This window comes from Xiphophorus couchianus, chromosome 1, assembly GCF_001444195.1.
Source record: "Xiphophorus couchianus chromosome 1, X_couchianus-1.0, whole genome shotgun sequence".
NCBI classification, from domain to species: Eukaryota; Metazoa; Chordata; class Actinopteri; order Cyprinodontiformes; family Poeciliidae; genus Xiphophorus; species Xiphophorus couchianus.
In genome coordinates this window covers 20,018,141-20,029,536 of record NC_040228.1, presented here as the reverse complement: position 1 = coordinate 20,029,536, position 11,396 = coordinate 20,018,141, and the positions used below count along the sequence as shown (strand labels likewise).

General features: G+C 38.1%; 1 protein-coding gene and 1 long non-coding RNA gene across 3 annotated transcripts in view; one reads left to right on the top strand and one right to left on the bottom strand.

Annotated features, from left to right (window-relative positions):
• Positions 1-342: 342 nt before the first annotated feature.
• The window catches only part of slc12a5b (solute carrier family 12 member 5b), a 36,235-nt gene continuing 25,181 nt past the window's right edge, over positions 343-11,396 (bottom strand). The window contains exons 17-26 of one of the 2 annotated variants that reach the window (XM_028021710.1): positions 11,125-11,293; positions 10,838-11,033; positions 10,466-10,635; positions 10,188-10,319; positions 9,931-10,038; positions 9,506-9,622; positions 9,073-9,272; positions 7,920-7,934; positions 7,697-7,814; positions 343-1,923 (exon numbers count right to left, since the gene is read on the bottom strand). In XM_028021710.1, coding sequence (XP_027877511.1) covers positions 565-1,923; positions 7,697-7,814; positions 7,920-7,934; positions 9,073-9,272; positions 9,506-9,622; positions 9,931-10,038; positions 10,188-10,319; positions 10,466-10,635; positions 10,838-11,033; positions 11,125-11,293 — 2,584 coding nt within the window. In that variant the 3' untranslated portion in view covers positions 343-564. Of the gene's footprint in view, positions 1,924-5,966; positions 6,922-7,680; positions 7,815-7,919; positions 7,935-9,072; positions 9,273-9,505; positions 9,623-9,930; positions 10,039-10,187; positions 10,320-10,465; positions 10,636-10,837; positions 11,034-11,124; positions 11,294-11,396 lie in introns of those variants that run through there. The other variant, XM_028021703.1, reaches the window with a different exon arrangement.
• On the top strand, positions 7,186-7,556 carry LOC114147235 (uncharacterized). Its single transcript, XR_003596045.1, has 2 exons — positions 7,186-7,245; positions 7,452-7,556. It is a non-coding gene; the product is annotated as an uncharacterized LOC114147235 (long non-coding RNA).

Below are 11,396 nucleotides of genomic sequence, written 5' to 3'. Positions count from 1 at the left end.
CGGATTGTTTTCTTGACAATGAACACCTTTCTCAGACAAATATGTTTAAAGGAAGAGTGGCTGCTTATTAGCAGCACATAAAAGGATATATTCTTTTGCCATCCCTAAAGGAAAAGTGGATGAAATACATAGGGATAAGATCAGACTTCTCTCCACTAACCTAAAACAACATCTCAGTTCAAAATAATTTTGATCCAAGAATGTTAAGCAATTGTATTTGCTTAAATCTGTGTCTAAAGCAGCAAGGGATTGAGCTGGCTAAGGTTCAGAGATGAAGACGTGGTTTTGCTTTCTCTAAAATACAGGATTAAATGTTAAATTAACTAAGCAATTGCATAACAATGTAGTATTCAGTACTTTATTAATTTTAGTGTTTGATAATACAATTACTTTTTGCAGGTAGCAGCTGACAGCTCTGTTTTTGTGGAGCATGAATTATATCAACAAAGTTACTGAAAGGTATTGCAAAAATATAAATGCCTACAAGAATTCTAGAGTGTAATGAATATAAACATGTATTTAATAGTGAGATACACACACCTCCAGTCAGTTCAAAAGACCAAGTCAGGCACATTTATATTCCATGTTATTGTCCATTAATTGGATGACAACTCTTTGGTGCTGCACATCTGGAGACTCCTCTGCAGTCATTTTGTAGCTGAGTTTAAGTGGTGCATCATAATCTGGGGGAACTTCAAAAAACACCACATCATCAAAGCAGAGATCATCCGAAGGAGCTGCAAGGTAAGGCAGCTTCAACACATAACCTGTCAGAATGCCCCCCAGTGCCGACAGTCCTATCGTGGAGAATAGAGCTGCAACCTGGAAGAGAGCCTGCTCCCTTGCAGTCCTTCCCAATCCCGGTTTTAAACCTGGAATCAGCATCTGCAGTTCTTGCAGTTTCGGGTCCCCCTCCACTGGTGCTCTGTGAGTAAAGATCTCATACAGACTTGGGCCGTAAACTTCCTCATCAGCCATCAGAATAGCACATATCCCTGCTGCGCATGATATAAGTCCTGTTAGTCCGTGCAGATTGTGTATCCCACACTGATCCTGGATCCTGCAGCGTTGTGCTAAGAATGGGCTCAGGTACTTGTAGCCCAGCATGCAGGCAGTGCAGCCCATCATACCCAGCACATACGCAGCTGCAGGTGATATCATCATATCCACAGATGCCCCAACTGTTACTCCCCCAGCCAGGGTCACATTCTGAATATCTGCCATTGTGAGCTTTCCTTTTTTGTTCAGCATTGCAGACAGAGCAAATGCAGTCAGTGTGGAGGCGCTGAGGCCAATAAAGGTGTGCAGGATGGCTCTGTGCTGGTCATCCCCTTTAAGGGTCAGTGCTGAGTTGAATGAGGGCCAGAACACCCAGAGGAACAAGGTGCCCATCACAGACAGGATGTCCGAGTGGTAGCTGCTGTTCTCCTTAACATGACCCTCCGTTAAACCTGACCTGTATAGCACAAACGTCACACCCAGTCCAAAATAACAGGCAAAGAGATGGATGAGAATAGACCCTCCTGCATCATTAATCTTTAGATACTTCAGAACGATCCACTCTGTGACCGCAAACACAGGCACCTCCAACAGAGTCATGACCAGAAGCTGCAGCGGGCTGGTCTTCCCCAGCACCGCTCCGAAAGAGATGAGGACCACCGCACAAGCAAATTCTGCATTTATGAGGTTCATAACTCCAAAGTGGATCTTCCCATTATGATAGAACTGGAAGTAGCCCTGCACCAGGATGGCCCACTGGATGGCAAAGGTAGCAGTCAGAAAATTAAAAACCATCCCACCGAAGCCGTAGAGTCGGAAAAATGCCAGCAAACATCCAAAGCCGAGAAAAATCATGACCTGTATATCTGTGAAGAATGGGTAATCCTTGTACATGTCATTGTGCATTGGATTTGTCTGATTGGTCTGAAAACGGGCATCAGCATGCTCGTCGTAGGTCACAAAGCCAAAGTAGATTGCAACAAAAATCACCTGGGATACAAACAGGAAAACGGGTAATCTCACTCGAAGGTTAGTCGACCGCTTCTTCATCCTGACAGTTGTCTGGTGCTAATAGTATTCGTTTTTGCTGCTTGGACTGTCTCTGTTTACACTAGATAGGTAAAAAAAAACATTGGTCAACCCTGCTCTCAGTCAGACAATTACTGTACTGTTTTCTCTGCATGAAAAATGGAGCGGTGCGGACTTTGTCTGTTGTAATAAACAGTTCTGAAAGGTCAGCAGTTTTTCTTCAGCTCTTTTTTTAGTATTTTATTACATTTATCTTTGAATTCCTGTTTCAAAGTAAATGTGGTGAAGAGGAACACAATAAGCAAACCTGTATCTGGCTGAATCGTAATCTGCTCATCAAAAATGTGCCCCAATGATAAAAAAATTTATTATCCTGGAACTCCTAACAGCTGTGTTACAGCAGCAGCCACAACACTTGCACTCTCTGTCCCCAGTAATAGACTTAATAATCATTGCCTATTTCTGTGTAAAACTGTGGGAACTATTCAAGGAAGCTTATCACTGAAATGGGGGTGAGGGGAAGCTGAGTTTGCAGTTTGCAGGCTCCTGCTTCTTATATTTCTTTCTAAAAAAACACTGGAGTGCCACAAATATTAAGAGAAAGAATGACTCTGGGTGTAACAGTTCATACTTAGCCTTGACCAAGAAGTCAAGGCCAAGTATGTGCCTCAATGATAAAAAAAATCATACTTAGCCTTGACCAAAAAGTCAAGGCTAAGTATAAACAGATTTTTCAGTTTTAAATGCACACTGCCCTGCAAAAGTATTCACACATCTTAAACTTGTTCAGGTTTTTGTCACGTTGTAGTTAGAGCGAGGTGGCTCAATCCAAAAGATTGACAATGTTGACAACAAGTCATCAATATTGGATTTGATTGAAACAGTTTCACATTCCGTTTTGAAATTGCATTTTATTTTTGTATTATAGCTTCTCAACTCTACTTTTGAAACCTCAAAGTTCACTTTTAAATAAAATATTTTTTTTTACTGGACAATGAAGATTCCGGCTCCTTGATTTGGATTCACAGCACAATTGTTACCTTTCTGCTAGAGCTAATGTCTGCATATGACCAAGAACAAAAAACAGAGCAAAGCGGATCAGGTTGGTCTCTTATCTTTGTCCTGTATGTTCATATCCCCTACACAAGGTCAAAGGTAGCTTGAACCACAAGTTCGTGCAAAGGGCACAATTGACTTCAGACACTGTGTTGGATGTCTTCAGCAGACGCAGCTTCCTTATTACTGAAAAATGTAAAATAAGCTCTCAACAGAAAAGAGTCCTCATATTTCCAACTTTTATTAATTTTAAAAGTTATTACACTTTGTGCAGACATAAAAATATGTAATAGTTTTAAACACATTCCTAACTTAAACCGGTCAACAATGCTAAATGTATCATTATGTTTTGTGTCTTTAATATTCCATTTAGTGTAAAACAAACCCAGCATGCACAGTCTGCAAGAAAGAGTTTAAAACAGTGCAAACTAGGAACCAGTATGTATGACTTGTAAAATAACATCCAGTACATGCACAGGGGGTGTTGCTGCAACCACCTTTATCAGTAAAATAAAGCAAACACTTCTCTGTACAAACATTATTCAATAAAGCAATATATTATTGTATTAAGGATGAGGTAAGATTTGCAAACTGTATGCTATCATACAAATGAGAGAAAATTAAAACACAAAGTGAGTCCTATACGAAAGGATGGGGTAATAGTAGATAGAGAGGGAAGTGGGCTTTCGTCACTAAACTTTAATCACAAAGGTCCATCCAACTCCATAAAGATAATCTATACATGTTCTGGATGCTGGAAACACGCTCTGATTTATGAGTTATGTGACACCAAGCGGTGAAACTGCTGACCAAAAACATACAGTAATGTAAATAACTTGATATGCCCCATTAATTTACAGTCTCTTATCAAGAAATTCCCACATGTTGATCACTAATCTATTTCTTTGTCTGGAAAAGAAAATAACTAACTGCACTTAACAATTATTAAACTTGTTTTAGTCTAGGAACAAGAGAGATAAGCAAAAATGTGTATTCTGAAGAAAAAGTTAGGACACCCTACCCACCTAACTGATGTCGCCTCCATCAGTGAGATTCTTTTAGCTGTCTACCAGTCTCTGTCATCTGCCTGAGCCTCTGATATCGGTCTCCTCACTTTCATCTTTTAAGATGTTTGAGGGGTATGCTTGATGTACAATTTTATTTCAGGTCACAACATGTTCATAATAAAAAGATCTGGGTTTGAACTAGGCTGAGGACTTTCTTCTTCTTAATTCTTAAACATTCTTTAATGGATATACTGCCATATTTGGGTCATTGCCTCACTTTTCCCCCAAGCACAGAAGCATTCATGGTGGATCATAAGATGATGAGCTGGCTGTCATTTACAAATAAATGAAATTTCAATACAATGATATTCTTCCTTCGACTGTTCAACTAAAATAAGACTTTGAAAACACACACGACCAATAAGCTCTCCGTAAAATCTAAGCAACTGAACAGTTTTCTTATTAGGAGTCAGAAATGTTGATAAACACTGACCTCCAGTGGTGTAAGTTATACAGATGAAGTTCTCCAAAGGGAATTTGACTGCTTGTTCACAGTTTAATCTAATGGCAACATTGTTAGAAAAACAATCTATAGACAAATAAAACATTAAGATATTTATTTAAGTTGCAAATGTAAAAAATAAACAAAAACACTAAATAACACAATCTAACAGGAAAGGAGCAGCATATTTGGAAAACATGTTGGTAATATAATGATCTGGGCCTGTTTAGCTGCATCAGAACTATACAACACTGTAAATGTTAATAAAACTATGGTTAAAGCAATCCCCCAGCAATAACATCAGATCCATGAATGCAAAAGCTATTTAACCAAAATGTGAAAAACAATTAACAAAAAAAAAAAGAAAAAAGAAATACTAAAGTTTTAGATAAGCCAAGTGAAAGTCCTCAACTTAGTCAAATCAAAAGCTTAAAAATCAAAGTTATTTTATACAGAATAAACTAAAATTAAAACACTTTGATTTGAGGTTGTTGCTACACAGGGAGGGTCAGACTAAATATTACATCTAAGGATCCAATTTTTTCCTTCTTCATTTACCTAAATGAATAAAATATATTATGACGTGAATATTTTAGGCCTATCTGTCCTCCACAGTTATCTGATGAAGTTTTATGCCAAATATAGACAAAGCTTTGTGGTTTAGCCTTTCTGTAAAAGCTAATGTAATGTAAACTAAACATAAAAACATAAAATAAGCTGGAGAATTAAATAAATCATTAAAACATATACACCCTAATGAATGTAGTTTCTGATGAACAAAGTCATCTCAAAATTGTAGCAGACACCCTCTGAAATTCACTTTCAATACATTTGTGTTTGTATTTGTGCGTATTTGTATTTTGCAGGTTTTGTGCAGCTGTGAGTTAGTGAGTGACCTTTAGTCAACAGGGTTACCTTTAAACAGATGTTTCTGCATGATTCAATTCAACATGTCAGAAATTCTCAGTACCGCAGCTTGTGAAATAAGCTAATAAAAAAGTGCCAGAACATTTCTCCATCGTAATCTCATTTAGGACTAAATTGCATCTGTAAACCTATTTCTAAACCACATACTTTACTGTCCCTATCAATTAAGAGGGTATTTTTAAAAATAGTTTTAAAATTTGGATCTAATACAAAGTTGTTCCTCTAACTTTTAGCAGTTACACAGCGTGCCAGCAGAATGAGGGCAAGGTATAATCAGACCACAAAGTTGACCAATAAAAACTGACAGAGCTTTTTGTGAGGGAACGAGACTTTCTCTCTATTTAGTGCTGCAAAGCTTGGTCAATTTACGAAATTAACTGCAACAGATTCAGCTGACATGCACAATCCTGCCTTTCGAAAAAAGAAAAACAACATCTGAATAAGAGCATTGATATAAAGAATTCATCTTTAAAAATAAGCTAGCATGTGGACATTTTAGATAAAAAATGGCTCTGACACAGCAGAAAGAAAATACATCGTGATGAAGCACATTGTTTTCTATTTTGTAATGTCATCTGCAGTATTGTGATATTGCTCTTCAAAAAGAGATACCATCTAGAATTTTTACTTTTTCCACCGATAATTCTTCAATTATTTAAAAATATTTTATAAAATATATACTTGAATATGAATTCTACAATTTACTAGGTGGTTAACAATTCAAAAAAATGCAAAAATGACCAGATTTATGGCCATGATTTCTATAAAATATTTGTTCTTAGATCTAAAGCTCTATCAAATTTTCTAAACATGAAATTGAACAAAAGCAATTTGAATGAATGCCATTTCTTTGTATTGAAGTAAAAATGAACCCACCCTTAGTTGCTTTTACACACTAGTTTTATCTAAATGAACACAGAATAGTCGCCTCCATTAATTTAGTAATTTAAATTACTACTTGGGTGTTGTCATTCATACAATCTTGGACAAAAACCAAGATGATTTAGGTTGAACAAAAACTCTCAAATAGCACAGATGTCAAATGACAGATCAAAGACATAAAGGAATTTTTTTTCTTATAGATGAGCAGGAAAAATCCAGAATAAATCAGAAAGCTCTTCCAAAACGTTATCAGGTGAAGTGAGCTCAGATGGTTTGGATGGAGTTAGGTCATGGGTCGACGTTCCCGGAAGCTCTGCAGTCTGGTTGCCAGGTGAGGGGACAGGTGATGGGTTTAAGAGAGAATTTTCCTAGAATCACAGAGAAGCAGAAGAACTCACAAGTTCTTTTAGATGCTAATTTAAGCCTCTCAGGAGTAGATGGTGATGACTTCTCGGCCGCCTCCTCGCACTAGGAGAACCCTGTTGAGACCTTCAGTGAGAACCTCAAGGAACTCCATATCTGAGAGACACTCCAAGTGAAGGATTATCACATTAAATAATATGAAGTCTATGCTGTTTTTTTGTAATGCTTACTTTGAGCACACAGAATAATATGAAGTGTAACAACTTTAGAAAATGTGCTTTATTTTTTATTATTATAATGTTTGAAATTTCACCAAATCTTGAGTAACACTGAAGAATCCTATTTCTTTGTCATATTTTAAGAATTTTATTATGTTACTTATTTTGATAAGCACTAGTACCTGTACTGTCACTTTAAGAGAGTGTCTTATGACATCAGTACTGTACTACCTTCAGTTGGTGCTAGGCTGCCTGAGAAGAGGTAGGAACTTTTCTTTGCTTTAGGTTACGCTCACGTTTTATGAAATATATCAAATATTTATAAGTACATGCAGCTGTGAATGTTAATTTGCTTAAATCCATACAGAGGAGTATTCTTTTTAACAAGTTAAAAACATTTTTCTTAAATGTTAGAGCAGATATTGTTGTTAGTTAGTCACAGGGTTTCTCCATGTGTTTGTCTGCTAGGGGAATTCCGACTCCTGTGAATGGAAGAGCTGCATGTTAAAGGGCATTTTTATTTCTATTTGTGCAGGCCTCTGCCAGCAACCTGCATTAAAGAACAACCAGCAACTCCTGTGGTCTGACTCCCTTCTTCATCTGAACACAACGCAGAACTCATAAAGGTTAACCGACTGTATAAGACCAAGTGATCAGTAAAGAACACTAATGGTATACACCGGTTACAGAAGGATACAGTTTTCATCGCCCACTCGGTTCTTTGGTGGTCCTGGCATGTTGAGCAGGACTAATTTTGCCTCCTTGGACTTCTTTGTGATGACCTCATTGAGTCTCATTGCTGTGTGCATGCGCCTCACATCTGTCTGGTTCCTGAAACCAGAGAAATTCAACTCACAACTGGAAAAAAGAAAAACAGCTTTTTAGATGCTCCAATCAGAAAGGAAATACAATTGATTAGAAAATGTGAATACTCACAAGCTCTCCCATTCCCTGAAGCGTGAGTTAAAAAAAATAGCAATATTTTTTCAAAGAGCTGCTAACATGTAGCTGCATTTATAAGTTCAATAGATTTCTTTTTATATATGATATATATATATATATATATATATATATATATATATATATATATATATATATATATATATATATATGTATATATATAAATTATATTTTAACACATGACCCAAAGGTATTTTACTTAGAGAGATTAAAATGTTCAAAGGTAGGCTTTATGTAAAAAGTACACACGCAAACTACTAATATGTTTCAAGATTTCACAAATTCATTTTGTGAAAATTTGTATTCCTTCAACAAGGGAAAAGACAAAGTGTAAGTTGACGCAAAAAACGTGTAGCTCATGGAAACAATGTAAAAAAAAAAATAAAAATCATATGTGAACACAGTAATTTAGGTTCAGTTTAATTTGAAGTTACAATTTCATAAAAACAGACAAATAACTAATTTCTGCTTTTATTCCCTAAGTGATCCAGATTATAACTGAAAGTTTACATCTAGACATTTTCCCCAGATGAGTTATATATATATATATATATATATATATATATATATATATATATATATATCCATCCATCCATCCATCCATTTTCTGTTCACCCTTGTCCCTAATGGGGTCGGGAGGGTTGCTGGTGCCCATCTCCAGCTACGTTCCGGGCGAGAGGCGGGGTACACCCTGGACAGGTCGCCAGTCTGTCGCAGGGCAACACAGAGACATACAGGACAAACAACCATGCACACACACACTCACACCTAGGGAGAATTTAGAGAAACCAATTGACCTGACAGTCATGTTTTTGGACTGTGGGAGGAAGCCGGAGTACCCGGAGAGAACCCACGCATGCACAGGGAGAACATGCAAACTCCATGCAGAAAGACCCCGGCCGGGAATCGAACCCAGGACCTTCTTGCTGCAAGGCAACAGTGCTACCAACTGCGCCACTGTGCAGCTATATATATATATATATATATATATATATATATATATAAACTCTTTTCTGTGAAGTCTAACTTCCTGGAATGTTTTTATCTACCTGGCCCATTTGTTATTTTGGGTCTTTCATATAAACCTCAGACAGGCTCATGAGTTGAAGTTAGGTACTAGGTGACTTACGGTTTCATATTAAGGGGGTCTTTGCCTGCCCCTGGTGTCGCTGCTGAGTCCGTCATCCCTTTATCTGGGCCCTTGCTGCCTCTCCAGGTGACAGTGCCTCCTGCAAGCGTGGCAGCAGGTGAAGTGGGACTTGTTGGGCTGGTGGCTGCATTCTTACTTTGGATGAGGCGGACCTGTTTTGGGTTGGAGACAGCCTCAGACTGAGAGACAAACACGTGTGATGACAGGGTGAAAGGATGAAAAGAGACACCTGTCAGTAAAAGTGAAAGTGATTATTCACCAAGCCACTTCCTGCTTCTGGGATCAAGCAACCCCATTTCAAGAAAGAACAGAGGTCACAGAAGCTGAACAACACAGAGAGAAAGAGAGAGAGAGAGAGAGAGAGAGAGAGAGAGAGAGAGAGAGACAGACAGGGGATGTTTTAAATGTTTACCTTATCTTCTGGTTTTTCTGCAAGGCTGGTTCCCTCCTCTGTGCTGTGTTGGGGCTGCAAGGTTGGCGGGTTTTTACGACGGATGGATCCACGGGAGAAATCAGTAATACTCTGAATCTACAAAAATGAAACACGAAGCGCCCCTTTAATTCCTTTAGTTTGTTCCAAATTGGTAGAAAATGGCTGTGAAAGTATTCATACCCCTTGACATTATTTCAGTTTGGCTCTTAATAGCCAAAAACATCAATGTATTTTGTTGGGATTTCATGTGTTAAACCAACATAAAGTGGTGCAAAGCAAATCAATAGAAATTTAAAAATTAAAACTAAGAAAATTGTGATCATTAGATAAATGTTGCTGGATAACAAAACCCGTGAAAAATTTCCTATGTTAATTTCTTCTGGTGGAAGTGTTTTCTAATTTACCTCTCTCTCCATCTCATTCTTTGTCAGATGCATCTGTTTGAGGATCTGAGATCTTTGCTCCATTACTAGTGTCTTCTCGTAGGTGTAAGCTGAGATGTCACTGTCAAGCTTTGAGAGGAAAGCAGATGTTTATGTTAATAAGCATTCTGATAATCCAAGGAACAGGTTTTATTTAGAAACAATGAGCAAGCTTTCCTAGAAAAAAAAAAGTCTTCCTGGAAATAATGGGGGATGTAAGTCTGAGACAAATCTCTCACCATCTCCACTACTTCCACAGCAGCATCAATGCGCAGGTGATAGAGGAAAGTGATGAGGTCTTTCTTCATCTGGATGCTGTTGTCATCCATTTGTGCCACAGTGAAAATGCGCATTTTGCACTTCCTCCACACCTGAGGCAACAAACATTAACTTGAACATGCACTGAAATCCTTGATGTTTCATACTGTTTTAAATTCACATCACTAACCTAGATGGATTATTTCTCACTACACAGTAAATGTCTGAAATAAAAAGAGCACAAAGTGCTGATTCTCACCTTATGTTGGCGGAGCAGGAAGGGCAGAAGCATCAGCATGCCTCCGTCATGGACGATCCACCACACATCTATGTGGCCTTCAGTGAAGCGCTCTCCATTGGACGGATAACTGGAGATATTCTTAGGAACCAGCAAGGCCAAACTAGCTATGGTTGTCTCTCTAACGGTCTCTGTAAACAGAAAGAGGAAAAAGACAATAAAAGATTTGTACAATCTCTGACCAACTAATAAAATAATAATGTCTTGGGTCAAAATTAAACTTCATGTTCTAATATTGTATAGTAATTGATTAAATTTGAATTTATTTATTTATTTTCCAAATATAGCCATAATAAAAGGACATGAAGACGAGGCTGTAAACAGTTTCTTTACCAATGAAGTTCCTGAACTGCTGGTAGCACTCGGGCTGCTTCCAGTTCTGAGGCCAGCTCACCATCACAGTATTGTGCTTCAAACCCCCAAGTCCTCCAACCTGGATCAGGTGTGATGTCCCATCTCTCATGTTGGAGGAGAAGACCACCTGAGAGAAACCTTTCACCCTCTCTGTCTCCATCAGCTTACGCAAAGACTGCAGACAAAGATGCACAACTGGAAATTCCACTTTGGAACTGAAAATGTGGGTAGAAAAGCTGTGTATCTTTCAAAGGGAAGCAAGATACCTGATCTGCCCTCTGGGCTTCACTATAGCTGTCAAGGAAAGTTCCTTGAACAGCAGTACCTACAATGGTCAGGCCTTTGCCTGCTTTAAGCTGATTGGTCAGAGAGAGCAGGCGGGGCTGCTCCACATTCTGCTCAGCATCCATGCTCACCAGCACCAGGATCTGAGGCCTTGTAGCAAGCAGAGAACCACAACACCACAACAAATTAGTGGAAAGATAATCAAAAGGAAAAAGCAAACTGGTTTGAAGTTAGCACATTTTTTTCCAAATGT